Consider the following 26,613-nt stretch of genomic DNA (forward strand, 5'->3'; position numbering starts at 1 on the left):
CAGAAGGAAACTGGGTAGCCTGAGAAGTGGTTAGCACTGCTGCCTCATAGTGCCAGGGGCCAGGGTTCAATTCCACCCTCAAGCAACTCTGTGGAGTTTGTACATTCTCCCCGTGTCTGCATGTTTCCTCCAGGTGCTCCAGTTTCCTTCCACAGTACAAATATGTGCAAGTTAAGTGCAATTGCCATGCTAAATTGCCCATAGTGTTCAGGGATATGTGGTAAGATTGATTAGCCATGGAAAGTGCAGAGGGTGGGGTTTGGGGTTGAGTATGGGTGGGATATTCTACAGAGAGCTGGTGTGGACTTGTTGGGCCAAATGGCCTGTTTCCATACTGTAGGGATTCCAGTCTAATCTTTTATTGCTGTCATCTCCCACTGACAATTGCTGCAAAATCAACAGCTATTTATGCTGAAATCACTGAGATGCTGGAATTTCAATCTTTGTCCTCAAAAGAGGCAGTGAACAGAAACCCAGGCTGGGGGGAAATAGGGAACAATATGAATTAGGATATGAATCAGAAGGGGCAAAAGCAGAAAAGATGGCCAGGTAGATGGAGGAATAAAGGAATGAATAGATTACACAGAAGGGGCAGGAAGGAAAAGGGGGTCAGGGATCAGAAAGCGCAGTGAAAGGGTGTAGACAGGGACCATTGCTGGGCCAAGGCAATTCCACTGAACATATGGACATGGGGGAGATGCGATTTAGTGGTTAAAATAAAGGACTACCAGAAAACAGTGTAAAGCCAAGAATACAGGAGGCGTCGGGTAGCCAGGGGTAAGTCATCAAATAGATTCATAAAACGCTTGCAAACTAGGGAGCAAAGTCCAAATGGAGCAAAGTGCAAGGTGATTCACAGACAATAAGATGCCTAATAAGTGGTTGAGTATCAAACTTTGTGACAGAAGGTGAAGTAGTTCAAAAAGGCAGCTCATTACCACCTTCCAAGGACAACTAGTTACAGACGATAAACGCTGGACACACCAGCAATACTGATGTCCCATATTAAAAAGGTATTTGTGAAGCAGTGTCTCTTTAATCATCAATGGTAAAGTATCCAGAAGATGAATTAAATATTTAATGGTTTAAGAAATTGGTTGCCATTAATACAAGGCTGTAGAAAGAGATCTTCATGAGAGATCCTCAAACTAACCCCAATACCCAGCTATCTCTACACAGCATTATAGCAAATCAAACTACTCCCATTGCCCACCTCTCTGCATAACTCTTGAAAATTCTAATGAGGCTCTCAGGTTTGATTTCCTCTTAATGGAGCCATGCTGACTCTGCTTGATGATATTATGTATTCCTGAAGGGTCTGCAATTGTATCCTTTATGAGAGCCTCTACCTTCTTTCCAATGACAGACATTAGGCTAACTGGCCTACAGTTATCTGTTACGGCCAACAGTTGCCTTTTACCCATGGCTGATGAGACAGCACAGCAGAATTCAAATCTTCTTCAGTCTATTGAGCTCACCCCTGGTGATGCAGAGATGGTTTACACAACCTGATGTGAATGAGGCCCAAGAACCAATATCAACTTAGGGATAAACTGACACAACATGGTTTCCACATCTTAATGCAAGTAGTTTTCATGAATAAGAGAAGTTTAAACAATTTAAAAGGATAAGAAAAGAATTCGACTTCAAGAAAAGAAACTAACCTATTAAGAAAAATTAAGTAAACAAAAAAAAGCAACAGCAATGATATAAATTGTGGTCCTGATGTGGTCAACAGACATGACAAACCCAAGGAAGTATCCTAACAATTTAATTATCATCAAAAAAGCAACTCAGCAAAGTCTAGAAGCTCACACAAAACTAGATCACAAACTGCAATGGAATTCAGAATTTGGACAAACCTTGTTTCTACAATAATGCCATTGTAGGAACTCTGCTGGCTTGGCAGGAATTCGACACCAGAAATACACAACAAAGAGTTTGTGATATTAGAAAATACACCAAGAGGAGACAAAATTTGCTTTGGTGTTGCAAATATAATTGCATCAGCTTTCCAAACAGTCGGAATGATCTATTGCTGCAATTTATCACTCAACCTATTGTTCAGTACATTTATTTATACAGAATTACTCAGGAGGAGGTGAATTATTAATGTATCATATCATGGTGAACCAGCTTTCAGTTATAGTGCTCCAACTTAATCAGCTATGATTCACAACAAAGTATTTTTCTTTCTGTTTTATAATGGCACTGATTGGACAATAAGACACAAATGTGCATCGGCTATATTGTGCAAGATCCTGATTGTCGTTGCTGGTGAACTAAGAGGTTTTGCACAGTATTTAGGAAAGGCACTGCTATCCAACATTCTCATTTCTCACCAACCAACTTTTCCTCCCAAATCATTCCAGCCTCTCACCACCCCTCCCACACACACATACTTGAGCACGCATCCCTATGTGCATTTTGAGAACACTTCTGCCATCACTGCCGTTCTGTTCACATGTAAAATGCTGAAAATATAAAACAGATCTTGTTGGAAACACAGAGCAGGTCAATCAGCACCAAAAAGTAGGGAAGAAATAGTTTAACATTTCCGACACTGGAACCAGATACATTTAGGGATAATTATTTTGTCACAAAGGTGAATGACATCAAGAGTTCAACAATAACCTTAATAAAAAGACAGGGGGTGAAAATCTGTAAAATCCATATAAATTATATAATATATAAACTAAAGTATGAGTCAGCTCGATTTGATTGTGAATAGATATTAAAAGATTTTAAAAACTCTAGAACACCTCTGCAGGAGTTTCTCAAGATAACGTCCAAGGCTCAACAATCTTCAGCTGCTTCATCAATTTCCTTTCCACATTCATAAGGTCAGAAATGGAGATGTTTGCAGATGACTACACAATGTTAAGCACCATTCACAATTCCTGATACTGAAGGAGCCCATGTTCAAATGCAACAAGATCTGGACGATATCTAGGCTTGGGCTGACAAATGGCAAGTAAAACTAATGCCACACAAATGCTAACCAATAACCATTTCCAATAAGAGACAATCTAACCACCAACCTTGACATTCAATTATGTTACCATCACTGCACTCCCCCACTATCAATATCATGGGGGTTATCATTGACAAGAAACTCAACTGGACTCGCCAAAGAAACACAGTAACAACAGCAAGTCAGATGCTAAAAATACTGTGCTGAATAACTCACCCCTCCTGACTCACAACATCATCTACAGGGCACTTCTCATGAATGTGATAAAATACTCCCCGATTGACTGGATGGGTGCAGCTCCAACAATACTCAAGAAGCTTGACGCCATCCAGGTCAAAGTAGCCCACTTGATTAGCACCAAATCCATAAGTATCCACTCCCTTCATCACTGGTGCTCAGTATCAGCAATGTGTACTATCTACAAGATACAATGCAGAAATTTACCTAAAATCCTTAAACAGCACCTTCCTAACCCATGACCACTTCCATCCAGAAGGGCAAGGGACGCAGGTATATGGGAACACCACCACTACCTGCAAATTTCTTTTCAAACCAGTCACCATCCTGACTTGGTCATATATTGCCATTCCTTCATTGCCATTGGGTCAAAATCCTGGAATTCCCTGTGTAACAGCATTGTAGGCCTATCTTCAGCATGCGGACTACAATGAGCCAAGCAGGCAGCTCACCACCACCTTCTTGGGGGAACTTAGGACAATAAATGCTGGCCAGCCAGCAATGCCCCTGTTCCACAAGTTAATTTTAAAAATGTAAGTAAAGCCATGGGAAAAATACACGAATTGAAATGTCATGAACAAAATGGGAAGTAAATATGTAAAACAGCCACAATCACTAACTCTACATAAACTAAGATTCTTACAATGATTGTTTCTGATGAAGGGTCTAGGCCCGGAACGTCAGCTTTTGTGCTCCTGAAATGCTGCTTGGCCTGCTGTGTTCATCCAGCTTCACACTTTGTTATCTTGGGTTCTCCAGCATCTGCAGTTCCCATTATCTCTCTTCTTACAATGCTTTGTGGTTTGGTTCCATGCAAGGGTAACAAGTTTATCAACTGAGCCATAAGTGGTGAAACACAATTGTAAGAATTTTAGAAAACAATTCACTGGTTGGGAGTTTATGGGATTTTAGGAAATGTGCTAGGATTGGGGAGGATATAAAATCAGGCGGGATAATGCATTTCAACAGTAATAGGGAAGGTGGCTGATGGCTCTCCCACTCTTAGGTCAACTATTTTTAACCAGTGGACATTCAACACTTTGCCACATGAAGTGACCGACCAGTTAGATGCTGGCAAATTCACTGCTAGGAGGTGGGACCTCTTGGCCAAGCCAGCGACACCTATGATCCACAAGTGAATTAATAAATAGGTACAAAGAGCTACAGGCCATGAAAGGATTACTCCGATGCATGTACAACTGATCAATCCACGTGCCCCTCTGTCAAGGCCTGCCTGACTGATGCTGGTAAGCCCAGCTTGAATTACCTTAATTCTAGGCCCCCATCTTCATAGTTGATCCTGGCATACTGCAGTCCCAACAATGGCCACTGCTCCAGGAGGCACTGTTGAGGGTGAAGACCTGCCAGCCTTCTAATGGGCAGACAACTCTTGTGACAGTATCTCATCTCTTAAAGGAGCGGAAAACCTGATTATAGGCAGTTAATCTTCTGAGAAACATCATAACGAGGTTGCGACAGGTCAAGGCAGAGCTAACCCTGATTTTCTGAACAACTGCATTACTGCCGCATGAAATCCTAACTGCTTTATCCAGACTGGAAAGAGGTAGGGCTGTGAAAAACTGACTGAATAGCCTTCCTTTAATGATAGCACCTGCATTTTATTTCCTTCTAAATAAACAGACGAGATTTGAAATGACACCGACAAGCGGTGCTGATTTGTTTTTCTCTCAATCCCTTTAATGATGTCAAGTTAAGGTCTCAAATCTTTGGACTGGAGTACTCTGACAGCCAAAATACTGCTCTTCACACATTTATTTTTGAAGAGGCCAATTCCACCCATTATGCCAGAGAATAGCATTGATAGCTGAGAAGACAGAACTTGGAAGAAATATAAACATTGTCATTCACAGCCAGGCATACAGAATAATTAAGGAGACATAGTGTGATTGCATTCTGCTCTCAGGTGTCAAAACCCTAGCTGTATTTAAATAGGATTGAATTCCTCCTGTTGAATCGATAAGAAAAGTGACATTCATTAGGAAGTTTCTTTTGAAAACAGCAGCTCGGTGCTTGGCTGAAGAAGAAAATTCGTCCATCAAAATGTTCAGCAATCTGCATCTGAACTGAATGTGATGCAACATTGGCTAATGCATTATTAATCTTGTTAGACTTCGAGAACTATCGGGTACATTTAAAAATCAAAGCTCACACAAGTTAATTTCTTGGAATCTGCTATTATATCTCATTTTGTTGGACGCAGCAGGTTCTGCGCCTACACTGTTTCTCATCCCTTTCAAGCCATCATTGCGTTAGCAAATGAAGGACACATTGTGAATATAAAACATCAGATGCTACAAGTGGCAGTCTGAAAACTGCACTCACACCGCAAAATATTCTCAAACTCAATTATTTTTCACTGGATAAATTTTACGATTGATGAAGAAATAATTATGCTTTAGAAAGACTGTCCATTGAGATCTCGCTGAGTAATACAACAGTTGATTTTAAATCTGCTGGTACAGGGAGGAACAGCAGAAGCAGGCTGAGTGCCAAATTGGAGGCCACTGGAAGACCCATATCCGTGTGGCCTAGCATTGGCATCACATCCCTCACTGCCATTGGGTCAGCCTGGTTTTTGAAAGCGTGCACGAGGCATCAGCAATGATGAAATGCCTGCATCCAGTAGATGTCTCTGGGTCCTCCCTGTCAGTCATTCTTTGTCTCCAATGACAAGTTACAGCCACACAATTTCTCACTCCCACCCAACAGGGATGTGAGGCCAGAGAACAATCACACAGGGCCCCCAAATGCCCCAGACCTGGACAGGGGTTGTGGAATCTTTGCCACAGCAGTTGAAGCCAAATCATTAAGTATTTTTGAGTGATGGATATTGTTCTTACAGCTAAAAGGGATCACAGATATGGAGAGAAATTGGGAACAGGGTACCAAGTTGCATGATCAGTAATGATCACACTGAATGGCACAGCAGGTTTGAGGGGATGAATGGGCTATTCCTGCTCGTATTTCTACATTTTTTAATCACATTGCACCTCCTGGCTCAGACCCTCCCCTTTCTCAACCTGGTTCCAGCCTTTTCCACCTCTGGCTCCAGTCCCTGGCAGGCTAGGCCACGGCTGTCACTCCCCTTTTCACTTGTACTCTATGTCTGGCTCCACAAGAAGCAGCATCTGATTGGGTAAAAAGCCCCTCGCGAATTCTGATACTTCTGTTCACTTGGGGCGAGTTTTCCACAATTTGCCGCTCCCCGACAGGAACTTCTCCAGGATGAATTCTACCACCCTGCTACCTCCAGATTATTCATGCCTCTGGTTCCGGGCTCTGGAGGTCACCACAGAGTTCGGGGTTATCTTGATATGCCTTTCCCAGAGAGGGATGGTTCCACAGCCAACCTCCAAACTCATCCGCATTGAGCTCAAGAATCAGTCAGTAATAGGAAACTTGAATTGGACTATGGGACTTTTGAAAAAAACTTTCCAGAAGTTTTCATGACTCCTGCTCTGAATTAATACCTGGGCTTTAGTTTCAGCATGTTTTCTAGTTACAGATAAAGACCGGTAAAGCATCGATCAATCAAGGATTTGCATGGCTCTGCCAGGCATCAATGTACTAATATTAAAATATCTTCAACCATGCTGAGTTGCAAATAATATTTAGCAGTCAATAGATATTTTGCTAACTCATTGATACAAGCTGTCAATGTTAAAGTGAGGTAGATGGGCCTGAAACGTATATGTCTTGTCGCCAAGTTTTAAAGGCACATCAGTCAACTTCAAACATGTCATTCATCTAAGAAATTTTCCTTTATCCTTACACTTATGTTCTGTCCAACACCCATTACTCTAGCCAGATGACCCATTCCTATCAAGTTCGAATACCATTTATCACGGCTAGTGATTTAACAAATGCATCTCAAAAATCTAAACAAACTATAGCTGCTTTAGTTCCTTTACTCATCTATTTTTGGGCCTCAGGGAAAACTAGCAGGTCCCAGGAGATGAGAAGTGCTCAATCCTTAAGATTTATGCCATTGAGCAGGAATGTTTCCTCAAGCCCAATGACTTGTTACCCGTACCAAGGTGCAGTGAAAAATGTTGTCTTACATGCTTTACAGGAAGATCATACAAGTGCATTAGGTTAACGGAACAGAGTGCAGGACATAATGTTACAGCTACAATGTTCAAGAAGCTTGGAACCATTCACAAAAGCAGCCTGCCTGATAGGGACCACGTTCACAAACATGCACTCCCTACACCACAGACACTCAGTAGCAGCTGTGAGTACCATCTACAAGATGCCAGCAGAAATTCACCAAGAATCTTGAGACAGCACCTTCCAAACCCAAGACCATCACCGTCTAGAAAGACATGGGCAGCAGGTGTGAACACCATCACGTGCAAGTTTCTCTGCAAGCATTGATCACATAGAAAGATATTGTCACTCCTTCAATGTTGCAAGGTTAAAATCCTGGAACTCCCTCCCAAACAGCATTGTTGGGGGACATACACAAAAAAGACTCCAGCAGTTCAAGAAAGCAGCTCACCACCACCTTCACAAGGCCAGCTAGGGAACAGCAATAAATGCTGGCCCAACCATCAATGTCCACATCCCATAAAGAGACAAAAGTACTTCCCCATTGCTTGTCTGCTCGCACTTCAATCTTACATTCACCTCTCAAGCATGCATTCCCTTCCACCAACCTGAATCACAATATCACACTATTAACTACCCTAACTGCAATCTCTCCCTCACTCCCCTCCCGCTCCTCTGCATTGTCCCTGTGCTGTTGGTTTTCCCACCCGCTGGGCCGCTAATCTCTCAGTTAGGCGGGGTGTTGGGCAGGACATCTGGAGAAAAGGTCTGCAAGATTACATTGGGATCCGAATGCAGGGAAACTGTGTTTCCCATTGAGGCAGCTCAGTAAATATCGTCATAGAGTTTATGCACATCCTCTTTTAAGGCCTTCAGTTAAAATGTAAATCATTCAAAGAAATCAAATAAATTGGTTGGATATAACCTTCTCCTATACTCCTGGATTATGCTATGCCAAAAACATACCTGATCATAGTAATTAGTTCCATTATTTGATCCAGTATTGATATTAGGCATGCCTTTGTGTTTTTTTTAAATAAGCATGTACCAGTTGTAAAACTTTTTTTTCCAGATAGCACATTAGTCCATGCTTACCATCTGCAACTTCAAAGTCTTTGAACGCGAGTTCAGATCCCGAGTCATCCAGCAGAACCTCCCCGTTCAGGGTGAATGTCATGGTGTACTCGTTCATATCGACCAGGCAGCCTACAACATCCCCGGCCTGCCATGAACGGCCAAAGTGCTCGTTGCCCTGGTGCCAACGTTGTGCCTTTGGGAAAAATGGCCTCATGTTGAATCTTAGGCAGAACAGAGTAATATCTAGCACATCCTGTCACTGCCCAGTCATACAGTGGGTAAATATAGTGGCAATACTTTGGAAAAACTCTAGACAAGGCATAGAGGATTTTGCTTTCATACTAAATTCCATCATTTCCTGCAAATGTTCAGTTTTTGTTAAGAATGGGATAATCAGCATGCTTTCCTCAATGAATGACATGAAGGGTAATGTCTGTTTTCTGGTGCATACGTTCATCTTTCCATAAAAGACATCGTACCTAGCAATGATGCCACGGCGGGTTAGGATTGACCTTCCAGTGGTGGGAGACAGTGGTCGGGATGGTTTATGTTTCCTCAAAGTGCTCCTTGAGAGGGAGTAGTCAACAGCCTCGACTCTCACAGCAGCAAAATTATCTGGGCTGGAGAAGGGTTCTCAGGATGGAGGTGTTGTCACTCTTGTCTTTTAAATCAATCCGAATTTAAACCGGTCTTTTCATCCAGAAAATCACTTTAAAGAAAGAACTGCTCTACCCAGGAAAGGCTTTAGGTTGGTCAGGAGTCCCAGGGTCTGCTGCCAGGATGTCACCTCCAGCCTGGCTTCTGCCACTTGAGGGAAACTGTAGGCTGAATGGAAAATTCCAGCCCACCCCCTTCAATAGTCTTGGCCCATAATGAGCTATGCTGGTTACCTGCTATAGTGAGCAATTAGCCCTGCTACCCCTACGGAAATGGGCCAGAGGTGGAATGAGGCCAGGGAACTCGAGGGCATTGGTTTAAGGTTAAGCAGTGAAAGATTTAAAACGGACCTGAGGCCCAACTTTGTCACACAAAAGATTGTGCATTTATGGAATGAACTGCCAGAGAAAGTGGTACAGGCAAGTCTAAATACAACATATAAAAGACATTTGTACAGGTACATGGATAGCAAAGGTTTAGAAGGAAATGGGCCTAATGCAGGCAAATGGGACTGGTTCAGTTTAGGAAACCTGCTTGGCATGGACGAGTTGGGCCAAAGGCCCTGTTTCCATGCTGCTTTAGTCTATTACTCTAAGATCATATGAATCGGCATATCACCTAGATTCTGGGCTCAAGGTCTGGACTCATGATCTGCATGGCAACACAATAAAACAAAGAACTGCAGACACTGAAGGTCTGAAACAGAAACTGAAATTGCCAGAGAAACTCAACAGGTCCAACAGCATCTGTGGGGAGAAAGCAAAGTTCAGGAAATCATCATCAGAACTCGACAGAAATACTGGCATAGGAATACGATGGTATTCTCCGCAAAATTGGGCCACTTTTAAATATAATTTATCACTGATTTTGAAGGTATGAGATCACTACTGATGCAGACGAAGTTCTGAAGTTCGACAGTGAAATAACTCCACAGAGGCTGGTATCCCATCACCAAGTCACCCTCTATGTGGAAAGTCCTTGACTCTGGTACAGCCTCATCAGAATCAACTCCCCAGGAGTCAGAATGCCTTATACTTCTGTTTTTTATCCAGAGCTCCCTGATGAGACCAGCTTAACAGCACTAATCAGGGAACTCATATTCCATGTGATCCACCTGCCTGACCTTGTTACAATCACTATTATCACACCCTCTCTGAAACCAAATACATAGGCCCACTCTTTTGTATCTCCTCCTGGGCAGTTTTACCATTGGGCCAGGTTCCTCCAATTCTGCCTCAGATATGGGTGGCGTGTGACACACAGTACCTTGTCACTTGTGCCCTGAGTGTCTCAGAAAAAAATCCATTCTCTTCTTCAAGGGGCAAAGGTGTGGATCCAGTGACATTGACTGTGTCTAACTCAGAGGTGTATAAAATCATGAGGGGCATGGATAGGGTGGATAGCCAAGGCCTTTTTCTGAGGGCAGGGGAGTCCAGAACTGAAGGGCATAGCGGTGAGAGGGGAAAATTTAAAAAAGGATCTGAGAGGCACCTTTTTCAAGCAGAAGGTGGGTGTGTGTAAGCAATATGGAAGTGGTGGAGGCATGTTCAATTACAACATTTGATAGGCATCTGGATAAAATTATGAATAGGAAGGGTTTAGAGGGATTTGGGCAAAATGCTGACAACGGGGACTCGGTTGGATTGGGATATTTGGTTGGTGTGGGACGATTTGGACCAAAGGGCCTGTTTCTCTGCTGCATGACTCTATGACTAAATGTTGTAACTGTATCTGCGTCTACCACTTCCTCTGGCAATTCATTCTGTATATGCACCATCCACTGAACAAAATAGTCTCTTTTAAATCTTTCCCCTCTAGGTTATATGCCCTCTGGTTTTAAACTCCCCCACCCTGAGGAAAAGACCTTATCTATGTCCCTATTTCTGCAGGAAAAGACAAGCGAAATGTAGAAGACTCTTTGATTTGACTACTTCTATTTCCTTTGTTGATAGTGACTCAAGGGCACACTACTTTTTGTTTCTCAACAATACAAACCTTGAAACCATCAAAAACGAAGGACTGGTCATCTGTCCCCAGCTCTTGATCTGGGCGGCAGCCTGGTCTGGTCCAGCCAACGCGCATATCTTCAGCAGTAACTGCTTCAAATTCAAAGTACCACTTCCCACTTTTCACTGCATAGGTTTTCTCAGCTCGGAAAATGCGGAACCGCTCAGCCATGCTGCTCAGCAGATCAGATCTTGCAGCTAGAATACAAAGCACATGCCAGACAATGAATCATTTCTTGTACCACTAACAGATGTACAAGTCTGATATGGAAAACGATCTCAGGTGAAGTGAAAGGTGAACCTTTCCCCTGCCCATTTGTGAAAGATCAACCTCAGAACCCAATGTCATGGTTGCCAACACTGATTAGGATATTCCTGGAGTTGCGGGTATTTGATCACATGACATTTGATCAAATGGTCAGTTCCTGGACCAATCTATTCATAATCCATGCTGTCTGGAAAAACCGTCTGCAAGTTGGAGGCCTTTCCACCCTAACAATAAATGCAGCATTTAAGTGGCAAATAAATGCCCATCTTAGGATCTCAATGCACCACTGCTGAGGGACCAGGTATCAGGAAAGGAGGATGCATTTTCTTCTGACCCTCTTCAAACTCCAGTCCCAACGAGTTTGCAACCTCCTTCTCACAAGTATCATCCTGACCTGGGTCTCTCATTGATGCTGGGCCTCTGGTGAGTGCACTGCTAGCAGCAACTACTGCCCCCTCTGCTGACACTGATTGGCAGCCAATACTTTCACCCCTGGGGTTCTTGGTCCCACAGAAGTCTAGTATAACCCACTTGAGAATGTGACTAGCATTTAGTACAGCAGGCCTTTCCCAAAAAAGGTGACACAGGACTCACCCGAAATGTTAACTCTGCCTTCTGCCCACAGATGCTGCAAGACCTGGTGAGGCTTTCCAGCAATTTCTGGTTTTGTGTATCTTATAAAGAGATTGAACAACGCTAAATGGCACAACTCATAACAGGTGGTGTTGAATGCACCATACATACTTTAAAGCAAATAACTTACAAGTTCTTCAAAAATGCGTAAATAATTGCAGGAATTGTAGTCAGGACGGTACCATGGTATCAGGAGTCATTCAAATCATGGAAAGCAATACAAATGTGGAGGTGGTAGAGGAAAATATAGTCAAGAATATAGATACTACTCTCTGGAGTGATGAGTCCCAAATGACGTGCTGTCTTCCTAATGCTGCAGTTAGAAGATCTCAAACAAAACAGAAATTGCTGGAGAAACTCAGCAGGTTTAGCAGCATCTGCGAAGAGAGGAACAATTAGCTTTTTGAGCCTGTTTCAGAGCTGAAGAATTATTGAACCCTTAACGCCAATTCCAATTCTCTCCCTACAGATGCCGCTGGACCTGTTGCGTTTGTACAGAAATTTCTGTTTCTGCTTGTCTCAGAACCCCAGCATCTGCAATTCTTTGTTGTATTTAAGGAGAGCTCTTCGTGGCTAGAAGGAAACTTGGATCGAGAGGGGAATGATCTAATTATCATCATTCACATTGGAACAAACAAATTGATCAGACTAGAAAGGAGGTTCTGCTGAAAGAATTTTAACAGTTAGAAATTAAATTTAAAACCAGTACCTCTGAGGTATTACTCCTGGAATTAGTGCCTAAGCTATGGGAAAACGGACATAGGGTAAATAAAATCAAACAGTTAAATGTTTGGCTGAAAGATTGGTGTGGGAGTAATGGGTTTCAATCCATGGGGTTCCAGTAATACTTCTAGAGGAGAAGTGAGCCGTTTTTGGGGGATGGGCTTCACTTGGATCCTGCTGGGACCAATTACCTGGTGAATCAAGTAACTAGGATTGGAAAGAGGGCTTTAAAATAAATAAAGGTGGGAAAGGTTCTGGAGAGGCAGTGCATAGGCTTATAGAACAAAAGAACACGGTGACCTTGCAGGCCAGAAATATTTAGAGGGTGACAGGAAGAAATGGATTGTAAAAACAGTTTAAAAAGCAGCAAATCGAGTCAAATGAGGAACCAGCGGTAAAAAGCCACAATTAATTGGAACACAGGAATTAGGAGTGGGAGTAGGCAATTCAGCTCTTCAAATCTGCTCCACCATTTAACTTGATAAAGGCTGATCTTAATCCCGTTCTCAAATCCACTTTTCTGCCTGTTCCCCATAGCCCTTAATCTACTTCTCATCAGAAAATGGAATTTTATACATTACCACATCCAAATAGTTTGACCTCTGATTGGATCCATGATAAATTGTTCCAGGAAATAAGTCCTGAATACACTCTGAATTCTTCCTTGTGGTCACCTCTTCCAATTTGATTTTCCCAATCTACGTGCAGAGTAAAGTCATCAATGATGAACGTGTTTAGAGATAATGGGAACTGCAGATGCTGGAGAATCCAAGATAACAAAGTGTGGGGCTGGATGAACACAGCACATCAAGCAGCATCTTAGGAGCACAAAAGCTGAAAAAAATCTTTTTCTGATGAAGGGTCTCGGCCCGAAATGTCAGCTTTTGTGCTCCTAAGATGCTGCTTGGCCTGCTGTGTTCATCCAGCCCCACACTTTGTTATCAATGATAAACATGTTGCCTTTTTCACATTGTCCTCATCACATGTCCTGATGTATTCTCATCCCTACAGTACACAGACTGTTAGGAGAGCATAGTCTGGATTATGTGGGATGAAACAATGTACTCATAGAGCCTTAATGGAAACATAGTTATAAGGGAGTTCAAAGTTAGGAATTAATATTCAGGACTGTGTGACTTTTTGAAAGGATACACAGGAAAGAAAGGGTAGTGGGGTAGCTTTGTTACTATGATATGGAATAAACACAATAGGAAGAAAATGATCTTACATTGGAAAATGCAGAACCGGTATAATGGATACAAGAAATAACAAGGTTGAAAAAGACACTGGTTGGAATACTCGAGATGCTCCCTAACAGTGGTTGTACCGTAGGGAAAAGAATACATCAAGAGGTAATGATGGCATGTAAAAATGCAACATATACATCATGGGTAACCTTAAGCATCATGTAGTTTGCAAAAAACAAATTGGCAGAGGTGACCACAAGGAAGAATTAAGACCGTACTCAGGGCCTTTTTCTGAGAACAATTTGTGGTGGATCCAACTAGGGGTCAAGCTTTTTGAAGGTGGTAATGTGTAATGAGGCATGTTTAAAAAATGTTTTCAAAACAAAGAGAACAGTGACCATAACTCTTCAATTAAGCAAAGTGTCTAAAAAAATCACACCCTGACACTGCAAGACACTTTCATCCTGCATTGGAGTGGCAGAATTCATTAGAATTCTTTGACAAAGTAATAAACAGGCTGAATAAAGGAGAACTAATAAATATATATTTGGATTTCGAAAAGGTGGCTGATAAGGTGCCGCAAATAGGAAACCTTAATAAGAGCCCAAGGTATTAGGGGTAGAATATTAGCATGGTTAGAGGATTGGCTAGCTAATTGACAGGTAAGGGAGAAGGGATCAGTGCTGCTGCAATACTTGTTTACTATATATTAATTACTTGGATGAGGAAAGTGAATGTGCTATAGACAAGTTTTCAAATGACAAAAGTAGGTGGGAAGGCAGTCGTGAGGATGACATAAAGCACCTACAGAAGGATATAGACAGGTTAAAAACTTCCCAGATGGAATATAACATGGGGAAATGTAAGATTATGCACTTTGGCAGGAATAATAAAGGAGCTGAATATTATTTAAATGGAAAAAGACTGTAGAGATTTGCGAAGTCCTTGTGTATAAACCAAAAAAGCTAGCATTCAAGATCAGCAGTTAGTTGGGAAGGCAAATCAAACACTGGCCTTTATTTCAAAGAGAGAGGAATACAAAAATAGTGAAGCTATGCTAAAACGAAACATGACGCCAGTTAGACCACATCTGGAATACAATAAAGAGTTCTAGTCAACTTATGTAAGAAAATATATATTGGCATTGTAGGCAGTCCAGAAAAGGTTCAATAGGGTTGATCCTGGTATGGAGAGATTTTCTGACGAGAACAGACTGAGTACGTTGTACTCATTACATGTCCTGATGTATTCTCATCCCTACAGTACACATACTGTTAGGGGAGCATAGTCTGGATTATGTGGGATAAAACAGTGTATTCATAGAGCCTTAATGGAAACATAGTTATAAGTGAGTTCAAAGTTAGGAATTAATATTGCAAGTAATGTAATAATGTTGTATTTAACTCAGCAGGTTTAACAGCATCTGCGAAGAGAGGAACAATTAGCTTTTTGAGCCTGTTTCAGAGCTGAAGAATTATTGAACCCTTAACGCCAATTCCAATTCTCTCCCTACAGATGCCGCTGGACCTGTTGCGTTTGTACAGAAATTTCTGTTTCTGCTTGTCTCAGAACCCCAGCATCTGCAATTCTTTGTTGTATTTAAGGAGAGCTCTTCGTGGCTAGAAGGAAACTTGGATCGAGAGGGGAATGATCTAATTATCATCATTCACATTGGAACAAACAAATTGATCAGACTAGAAAGGAGGTTCTGCTGAAAGAATTTTAACAGTTAGAAGTTAAATTTAAAACCAGTACCTCTGAGGTATTACTCCTGGAATTAGTGCCTAAGCTATGGGAAAACTGACATAGGGTAAATAAAATCAAATAGTTAAATGTTTGGCTGAAAGATTGGTGTGGGAGTAATGGGTTTCAGTCCATGGGGCTCCAGTAATACTTCTGGAGGAGAAGTGAGCCGTTGTACTCAGTGGAGTTTAGAGGTGATCTTATTGAAACATATAAGATCATTAGGGGGCTTGACAGGGTTGGCCCAGAGAGATTGTTTCCCCTTATAGGATAGTTTTTGACTAATGGGCATAATCTCAGAGGAAGGCTTCACCTATTTAAATCAGAGATTGGGTTTAATTTCTTCTTTCAGAGTGTGATGAATCTGTGAAACTGTTTAGCATGAAGGGCTGTCAAGGCTGGAGTTATTAAGAATATTCAAGGCTGAGAATGGCAGACTTTTAGTCAGTAAGGGATCCAAGGGTTATCAGGAAAAGGCAGGACAGTGGAGTTGAGGATTATCAGATCTGCCATGATCTCATAGAATGGTAGAGCAAAATCATTTGGCTAAATGGTCTACTTCTTATGATATTACAGTAAATATTGGCCAAGACATCAGGGGTAACTCCTCAGCGCTTCTTGAAAATAGCACCAAGAAATCTTTTAAATTTAACCAAAAGGTAAAAGAACCCTCGGTGAAGCAAAGAGTCTAAAAAAATTGCACCTCAACACCACAACACCCTTTAGTCCTGCAATGAAGTGGCAGCCTTGATTTTAGTGCTGCAGTTCTGGACTGCACAACCCTCTCAACCAGAGACAAGAGAGCTACACTTGAGAGATGGCTCTGACAAACTACAGAACTAAATCCACTGGTCAGCTCTGAGGGATCTCATGTGGCAATCATTCTGTGGTGACCTTGCTAGTTCTCTGCAAGCATCTTTCAGTTGGTCTTAGGTTCCACTTTCCTCCAAAGCCCTTTTAATCGTTCTACTTCAAGGAATTGTCCATAGAAATATTTGCTAAATCAAAATATTTGACTGACTCTTCAATCAGCTTGCTTTTGTTGCATTATAGGCTTGCTGGTTCTACACAAATTCCCTGACAGGATGCCTAAGTTTATCAGTACTTCAATAAAGCGCACTGAGAAATTTTTTCCAATATAAACTAAACCAAAGCAAGTCTCCAATTAGAGATAATGGGAACTGCAGATGCTGGAGATTCCAGGATAATAAAATGTGAGGCTGGACGAACACAGCAGGCCAAGCAGCATCTCAGGAGCACAAAAGCTGACGTTTCGGGCCTAGACCCTTCATCAGAGAGGGGGATGGAGGGAGGTAACTGGAATAAATAGGGAGAGAGGGGGAGGCGGACCGAAGATGGAGAGTAAAGAAGATAGGTGGAGAGAGTGTAGGTGGGGAGGTAGGGAGGGGATAGGTCAGTCCAGGGAAGACGGACAGGTCAAGGAGGTGGGATGAGGTTAGTAGGTAGCGGGGGGTGCGGCTTGGGGTGGGAGGAAGGGATGGGTGAGAGGAAGAACCGGTTAGGGAGGCAGAGACAGGTTGGACTGGTTTTGGGATGCAGTGGGTGGGGGGGAAGAGCTGGGCTGGTTGTGTGGTGCAGTGGGGGGAGGGGACGAACTGGGCTGGTTGAGGGATGCAGTAGTGGAAGGGGAGATTTTGAAACTGGTGAAGTCCACATTGATACCATATGGCTGCAGGGTTCCCAGGCGGAATATGAGTTGCTGTTCCTGCAACCTTCGGGTGGCATCATTGTGGCAGTGCAGGAGGCCCATGATGGACATGTCATCTAGAGAATGGGAGGGGGAGTGGAAATGGTTTGCGACTGGGAGGTGCAGTTGTTTTTTGCGAACTGAGCGGAGGTGTTCTGCAAAGCGGTCCCCAAGCCTCCGCTTGGTTTCCCCAATGTAGAGGAAGTCGCACCGGGTACAGTGGATGCAGTATACCACATTGGCAGATGTGCAGGTGAACCTCTGCTTGATGTGGAATGTCATCTTGGGGCCTGGGATGGGGGTGAGGGAGGAGGTGTGGGGACAAGTGTAGCATTTCCTGCGGTTGCAGGGGAAGGTGCCACCACCCAAGACATTTTTCCATCCCCTCCCCTGTCTGCTTTCCGGAGAGACCACTCTCTCCGTGACTCCCTTGTTCGCTCCACACTGCCCTCCAACCCCACCACACCCGGCACCTTCCCCTGCAACCGCAGGAAATGCTACACCTGCCCCCACACCTCCTCCCTCACCCCTATCCCAGGCCCCAAGATGACATTCCACATTAAGCAGAGGTTCACCTGCACATCTGCCAATGTGGTATACTGCATCCACTGTACCCGGTGCGGCTTCCTCTACATTGGGGAAACCAAGCGGAGGCTTGGGGACTGCTTTGCAGAACACCTCCGCTCAGTTCGCAAAAAACAACTGCACCTCCCAGTCGCAAACCATTTCCACTCCCCCTCCCATTCTCTTGATGACATGTCCATCATGGGCCTCCTGCACTGCCACAATGATGCCACCCGAAGGTTGCAGGAACAGCAACTCATATTCCGCCTGGGAACCCTGCAGCCATATGGTATCAATGTGGACTTCACCAGTTTCAAAATCTCCCCTTCCCCTACTGCATCCCTAAACCAGCCCAGTTCGTCACCTCCCCCCACTGCACCACACAACCAGCCCAGCTCTTCCCCCCCACCCACTGCATCCCAAAACCAGTCCAACCTGTCTCTGCCTCCCTAACCGGCTCTTCCTCTCACCCATCCCTTCCTCCCACCCCAAGCCGCACCCCCTGCTACCTACTAACCTCATCCCACCTCCTTGACCTGTCCGTCTTCCCTGGACTGACCTATCCCCTCCCTACCTCCCCACCTACACTCTCTCCACCTATCTTCTTTACTCTCCATCTTCGGTCCGCCTCCCCCTCTCTCCCTATTTATTCCAGTTCCCTCCCCCCATCCCCCTCTCTGATGAAGGGTCTAGGCCCGAAACGTCAGCTTTTGTGCTCCTGAGATGCTGCTTGGCCTGCTCTGTTCGTCCAGCCTCACATTTTATTATCAAGTCTCCAATTAAATATTTTGGCTGATGATATGCCACATTGACTATAATGTCACTTTTTTCGATGAAATGGAGTGTGGGTAAGTTTGGTTGCCATGCAAACACTGCACTTCTTTCCTGTTATCAGCAGCTTGGAAATTTATTTTTCTGTAAGAAACTGGAGAAAGTGATCTTGTGGAATAAATAGTTTACCTTCAATTTATTCAGACCTCACAACCAACTAAACTCTGAATTCACTACATGTAAATAATTATGTGGGCTGCATTCCTAGCCCAGTAAGAATAAATTTTGAAAGACTAAAATAGAAGAATTACAAACAGTCTCATTTTATATGTTTCAAATATAAGCTGATTCTAAAGGTTAATGACCTGTGTTGTGAATTCCTGTGGAGTTTCAGATCTTTCTGCATGTCATTGGTTAACACGTGTAAGATTAGATGAGGAAAAGCCATCAGCCATAGTAAGGTTCACCCTATGCATTAGACAGTTTAATGTTGGGCACCATTTTCTCCCAGCAAGACAGAAAAATGTCGATTGAATTTCAGGAAAATAAACTGTAGGAAATTCTTCCCTGATTCCGAAGGCAATCGAGTAAACTCCTAATGCCAAAGGTTAACTATAATGTATCACTAAGCAGAGCTAAACTAAGTCCCTTGCTCTGTGTCCTAACTGCCAATGACATGAATCAAAATGACACTTTCATTTAGGAAAGTAATTTGAGAAGAGCAATCTAAGACGTAAAACAGTTCACTCTTTTATGGGTCCAAAGTAATGTCCTAGGATGCCCATGACTGATTCCCCTTTATGTACCTGCTTCCCTTCAAGCTCAAGCTATGGGCAAAATTTAATATTCATGTTCAGAGCCTTTCCAGACAGCTGCAGATTTCCTAGGTCCTACATCCTATTTTAGGGAAGAGCTAACAGAATTAAGCGCCCTTCACACACTGAACTGGCCAGCATTTGGTCTTTCCTGTGATCAAGAACCTTCAGGAGGAGAATACCGCAAAATGAGGACTGTCAACTAATTAGGAGTTGGAAGCTCTTCATTGTCAACAGCTCTCCATTGCCAGCAGTGCCACTAACTGAGAGACATAGATGCTGCCAGGAATGCACCAGGAAGAGGCCAACCATCATTGAAGAGCCTAGGCTACAGGGGCGTGACCAGCTGGTGGAAGGGCAGGGGACTCCAATTAAAGGAAGGGAGTAGGCTCTGAGTAGAACTCCCCTTTCCATTAGGATTTGTTTATTAGTGCCCCCCCAGATGCTCAATGAACAATGGGATAAGCCCATAATGGGCAATAATTACTGTTCATGATCCTTCCTGTCACAGACTTTCCCATCCAATCACTCAAGGTGAGGGCCTTCAATTCCACCCTATGTGTGTAGCACGTTTCCTCCCTTGAAATGTGCAACACTCCCCCACTTCCCCCCCTACCTATTTCTTAATATGATCTTTGGTCACACTTATTCTGCTACTGGGCACGCCCTTTCCAGCTTGTTCTCATCCTCTGCAGGGATCCAGATGGGAACACAAAGGTCATCAAACTGCAACGTCAAGCTTGACTTTTAACTCTAAGGGTTTCGAATGAGTTAAATCCTTGCCTGTTAACTCGGCTTTTCTCTCTGTCCACAGACCTGCTGTGTATTTCCAGTATTCTCTGTTTTAATATGCTAGAATCAAATTTGACAAATTGTGTAATTATTGTGTTACAGCAGGTTCCACTCTGCAAATAGATCAGCACAGCAGTTCCAATTACAGACATTCTTCTGTTTTGTGCACAATAACATTTTAAGTTAACGACAGAGGAACTAGTTGCTATAGAAACGGCGCATGCTTCTACTGTCCATAACAGCTAATGTGTATTTTTAAACACCTTATTCCCTGCTGTTTTTCAATGGCAATGTGCTTTTCAGGGACTATATACATTGCAGTTCTGATCTGAAAGATATTCTTTTCTATCAAAGCTTACTTTTGAACTTTTGTATGCTATGATGTAACAGCCCCTACTTAACTACAATTTTAATCATTTATTTTTTTCTTTCTCCAGACTCATAAAAAGCATAGGTGAAACTAATTCTACATAAGTCAGCATTTCTGCAATTGTTGATTAATATATCTCTCCTTATTGTGGAATAAAAGACACTTTTTTCACTGTTTTCTCTCATTTCAATCTTATTGCATGCATGGGTTCACTAATACCTAGTACACAAATATAATGGAGATCACAGTGTACACCTTTAGTTCAAAATGGAGTGGATGAGAAAAGGGTGGAAGTTAAGATTCAGTTACAAATGGCCTTGGTCTAATCTGGAGTATGCTGGAGTATTGTTCTGGGCACAGGGACTCAGGAAGGATGTGCTGACCTTGCAATGGGTACAGCCCAATTCACTGGAATAAAATCAGATTTACCAGGTTCAATGATTAGGAGGGGTCACATAAACTTGGTTTTTGCTTCCTTCAATATCGAAGGGTGCAGGGTGATCGAGTCAGAGGCTTAAAATGATAAACTGATTCAGTTGGGCAGATTTTATTTCCTCTGTTTGGAGAATTTGAAACACGCGAACACAATGAAATCGCAAAGCATTTATTCAATCTAAGGACAGTGGAAATATGGAATAAATTCCTTGGAATTAATTCCCTGCAAAGACTTGGGTGTTGGTTCAGTGAAATATTCATTTTTGTTGCTTTTTGTCACCAAGTGGTATGAAATAAAAGAGAGCAAATTGAGTTCAAAGCAGAGATCAGCCAAAATCAAACTGAATGGTGGAACAGGCTTTGGATAAAAGGAGTGAGTTGTGTTTGTAATCTTTAGAGTTTAGAAGAATTAAACTGATCATGATCCAACATATAAAATCCTGAGGGGACTTTATAGTTGATATTGAAAGGATGTTGGCCCTCCTTGAAAATCTACAAACAGGGCAGTTTCAAAATAAATGATATCTCATCTATGATGCAGGAGAGGAGGAATTTCATGACATGAATCTTTTTGCAATTCTCTTCCCCATTCACCTGTGCAAGCTGAATCATTAAATGTATTCGAAGCTTGAGGTAGACAGATTTTTGATCTGCAAGGGACTCAAGGGTTATGGGTGGTAGACAGGAAAATGGAGTTAAGGCTACAATCAGATCAGCCATGATCTTACTAAATGGCAGAGAAGGCTCAAAGGGCTGATTAGCCTCGTCCTGTGCTGAATTCTTATGGGCCTGAATGAAAGCTCTAGGTCTATACTTATTTTCCATTCTATAAAATTAAAACTAATTATTCTCATTAATAGCTATGGGAAATCCAGGTTCACAGGGATAGGGTAAGGGAGTGGGTCTGGGAGTGATGCCCTTCGGATGCACAGTGTGGACTCAACGGGCCAAATGACCTGCTTCCATACTGTTAGGATTCTATGAATATTTAAACACTATCACCAGAAAATAAAACATACGCACTGACCACCTTTCTTGAAATTTGTTCCCTCTACTATTGGCCAATCCATATTGAATGAAGTTCACATCAACCACTATATAATTACAATTTGACTCCCTAACTTTACCGATTAGAAAGGTTTTAGTTCACTTCATAATCAGGAAGTATGTCAACCTGCTTCAACAGTGGTACACAATGGAAGTTCTGGAATTATTTTATTCAGTACATGCAAAGTAATCTAAACAAAATTCATTGAGTTGGATTTTGGATTTGGGAGCAGAACCGGAGCCAGAACAATAAGTGCTAAATCTGTATCAAAAGGAGCCACCAATACCCACTGGGTAATTAACTTCACCATAGGTTCCAAAGTGAAGATCTAACATTTGGTCAATTTGATCCAATTTACAGTTGTTGCATAGTTTGCATGAAGATTGACAAATTCAGTCAGTTGCTGGCTCTTGCTTTCAGCTCCACTCATACTAACAGCACTCATACTGATGCAACTCTGCTGAGGGGAAAACTTTAAGTAGTGGCACATTTCCTCTTAGGTTTATTTTTTAATTCATTTGTGGGACGTGGGCATCATTGACTGGCCAGCATCTGTTGGCATCCCCTAGTTGCCCTTGAGAAGGTGGTGGTGAGCTGCCTTCTTGAACCACTGCAGTCCACCTTCTGTGGGTTAACCCACAATGCCATTAGGATGGAACTCCAGGGTTTTGACCCAGCAACAGTGAAGGAATGGCAATATATTTCCAAGTCATTTCCAAGTGGCTTGGTGGGGAACTTTAAGGTGGTGGTGTTCCCATGTATCTACTGCCCTGTTCTTCTAGATGGAAGTGGTTGTGGGTTTGGAAGGCACTGTCTGTGGATCTTAGTGAATTTCTGCAGTGCATCTTGTAGAGAGTACATACTGCTGCTATTGAGCGTCAGTGATGGAGGGATGGATGCTTGTGGATGTGGTGCCAATCAATCCAACTACTTTGTTCTAGACAGTATCAAGCTTCTTGAGTGTTGTTGGAGCTGCACCCATCCAGGCAAGTGGGGAGTATTCCATCAGACTCCTGACTGCTGAAAGTAGATGATGAGGAAAATAATTTTCATGGACATCTCCTAACATTCAGCACAAGAGGGAGCATCGCAGAGACATGGTTGTTGATCTTAGGTCAGGATTGGTACAGTACCCAAGAATAGTGAAGAAATAGCAACAACAGTTTCATATAAAAATAAAATTAATCAAAAATAACAATACTCAACAACTAATTTCTACGGCTAACACACAACAGATCATCTTTTAACATAACATACATGGCAAAAACTTAGAAAGTGCCTAAGAGAAAAGGAAGAGTTGGGATGTACCATGGTCCTGGTCTGGTGCCTCTAAATTATATCCATAGCCAAGAAGTGTCCGAACTGCTTCACGCAGACTGTCTTTGTTGGACTTTTTGGTGCGTTCATCCAAGAGGGTATATGGAACCAGACGAGGGTTTCTTCTGTTTTTGATGTCCTATGGCAAAAAAAGCACAGTTAGATTGAACAAAAAATTCCTGCATTTTAACTTTGACCACTAAGCTGCATGTGCGTCCATCTAGTTACTTAGTTTTCACATTGGAAAGGGAAAAGAAGTTGTCAAACTGTGATTCAGGAATATGGGAAGCCGGCAGGAGCTGAAGTCGAAGATCAGCTGCAATTGCACTGAATAGTGGAAGAGCCCAAATCCTCTTCTCCTACTTCTATATCTGATGTCTGTTCTTTGAATGGACAGATTATTTTCTGAAGTGTGAAGCTTCATGAGCACTGATTGAGAATGTGTCCTTCTCATATTCAACTTGTTCCCATGTCACCAAGGGGACATAAGATAAACAGTCATACTGTATCAAGATCTGGAGCATCAGATCTGCAGAAACAGTGAATATGTCTTTATGCCAATAAATTCTCACAGGCAAATCTTCTGACTTCAGTTACATCAGCAGGAAGAGGAGCTATGTAGAAAACAGGCATTTGTGACCCAGCACTGAACCTTTGGTACACCACGGTTATTGGTTACCATCCTGAAAATGGCCCCTTATCCCAAATCTCTATCTTCTATTAGCCAATCGTCTATCCATGTTAATATATTACCCCAAACCTCATCAGCTCTTATGTTGTTAAGTAGCCTTATGTACAGTAACTTAGCAAATATCTTTTCAAAATCCAAATACATTACATCCATGGCTCCCCCTTTATCTATCTTGCTTGTTACCTCCTCAAAGAATTCTTATAAATTTCTTAGTCATGATTCTTCCTTCATAAGCCAAGCTGACTCTGCTAATTGTATTATGTAATTCTAAATGCTCTCCAGAATCTGCAGGGATTTGCTTTGGTCCCAGTTTTCCTTCCCAAGTTTGTTCTAAGGCTTTGACTGATTACTGAACTTGTATTAGGTCTCCTCTAATTAACCTTTCCAATGTGGAGTTGGGGAATGGATTATCAACCTGGATTTGTATTGTGTACAGAAATTCCTGGTGGAGCACGTGTGAGCACTGAAAAGATTCATCATCTCAGCACATTCATCAAGAACAATCACTTGGGGAGGACATGGAAAGTAATAATGTTTTTAGGGGTGACTGAAAATAAAAGGAGAAAATTGGTTCACAACCCATACCCAGACAGATAGCCTACCAGGTATCTACTGATGTTGATCAGATGAGAAAGATACAGACCTAGCAATGCCTTTAGGTAAGGGGGCCTCCCACTGGTACAGAAAATTCCAAGCAGAGTAGAATAACATTGCTCCATCATAAGCTCCACTGATGATGTCACCTAGCATGGTGATGAAACATCTGAACGAGAATAAGCCAGCTCGGCGAGTCAGTCAACAACCTCACTCACATCCCGAGCTACAGATGTTTTCCAAAACTATGGTACAGAAAAATCCAGCTGATGTTAACTCCGTATCAGAGACGGCAGTGTTGTATTCAACCTTAGCGAAACACCCCCACTTCCCCACTTGTAGAGAGTTTTGATGGCTCAAGAACATTTCCTTTGCTGAATGTGAAGGATTGAAAAAAAGAAAGCTGTGTTTATATAGCACTTTTTGAAACATCACAAAACACTTTTATTCATTCTTGGGAATCAGAACATCACTGGCAAGGCCAGAATTTTTTTGTCCATTTCTAAACGCCCCTTGAGTAGATGCAGGTGAGCCACTGTCTTTAATTGCTACAGTCCAGATGATGATGGTTCTGCCAGGATACTGCGAGGAAAGGAGTGCCAGGATTTGGATGTAGTGTCATTGCAGAAAGAACAATATCCCTCAAGTCAAGATGGTGTACGACTGGCAGGGGAACATGGATTTGATAGTGCTCTTATGGCCATGTACTTCCAAGTGGCAGAATTCATGGATTTTGGAGTTGTCATCTACAAATGAAGTGCTTTTGCAATACGATCCTACTGTTCTAATGTGTTTTAGTGTTTTAGTGTCTTCAGATGGGCCTGGGCCCGAAACATCAGCTTTCCTGCTCCCCTGATGCTGCTTGGCCTGCTGTGTTCATCCAGCTCTACATCTTGTTATGCTGAAGTCCACATTTGTTTACATTCTGTTGAACATACAGAAAAAGATCATTTTTCATGCTGGAGTGATAAGGTGAAAGCGATGGCGATTGTGGGAGTCCAGGAGATAGTACTAATGGAACAGGTTGGAAATCGGTTTCTTGTTTAGGCAGAATTGTCAGTTACTAAGCAATTATTTGTTTGTGTTCTATGCAAATAGTGTTCAGTACCAGAAATAAAAACTGTGAAGCTGCCAAGGCAACATTTATTTGGTAAAACAGTTTTCTGCACCTCATAAATGCTGTTCAATTTACAATGTTTGGTCATAAAGGAGCTTGGGTCAGGAAATAAAACTCATGTAATAAATGTTAGTGCATGCTCTCGGCACTTCAGTCCTCAATTTGAAATGTCCTTTTCTTTGATAGACGTAAAAGGGCAAAGTTAAGCAAAAGGTAAGAAATGCCATCTGTTCAGTTCTGAGCGGATATAAACCAGTGGTACAGATCAACTCTCAACATTAACCCTGCCGAGAAACAGCATGAGTTCAGCAAAATTATTTGTGGGCTACTAGGAGACAGAATGGGAAAGATGGGACTATGACTATGCCATACCATAAGACCATAAGACATAGGAGTGGAAGTAAGGCCATTCGGCCCATCAAGTCCACTCCGCCATTTAAATCATGGCTGATGGGCATTTCAACTCCACTTCCCTGCACTCTCCCTATATCCCTTGATTCCTTGTGAGATAAAGAATTTATCAATCTCTGCCTTGAAGGCATCCAACGTCCCAGCCTCCACTGCACTCCATGGCAATGAATTCCAAAGGCCCACCACTCTCTGGCTGAAGAAATGTCTCCCCATTTCCGTTTTAAATTTACCCCCTCTAATTCTAAGGCAGTGGCCACGGGTCCTAGGCTCCCTGCCTAACAGAAACAACTTCCCAGCATCCATCCTTTCTAAGCCATACATTATCTTGTAAGTTTCTATTAGATCTCCCCTCAACCTTCTAAACTCCAATGAATACAATCCCAGGATCTTCAGCCATTCATCGT

The 26,613-nt window shown here is 42.5% G+C and overlaps 1 protein-coding gene across 1 annotated transcript in view; it reads right to left on the reverse strand.

The window, feature by feature from the left end:
* ryr2a (ryanodine receptor 2a (cardiac)) overlaps positions 1–26,613 on the reverse strand; it is a 684,685-nt gene that overhangs the window by 286,940 nt on the left and 371,132 nt on the right. Inside the window, exons 25-27 of the mRNA XM_048535805.2 lie at positions 23,388–23,535; positions 11,012–11,220; positions 8,378–8,552 (exon numbers count right to left, since the gene is read on the reverse strand). Of these exons, the coding sequence (XP_048391762.2) occupies positions 8,378–8,552; positions 11,012–11,220; positions 23,388–23,535 (532 nt within the window). The remainder of the gene's footprint in view (positions 1–8,377; positions 8,553–11,011; positions 11,221–23,387; positions 23,536–26,613) is intronic.

The sequence above is a fragment of the Stegostoma tigrinum genome, chromosome 9 (assembly GCF_030684315.1).
Source record: "Stegostoma tigrinum isolate sSteTig4 chromosome 9, sSteTig4.hap1, whole genome shotgun sequence".
Taxonomy (NCBI): Eukaryota; Metazoa; Chordata; class Chondrichthyes; order Orectolobiformes; family Stegostomatidae; genus Stegostoma; species Stegostoma tigrinum.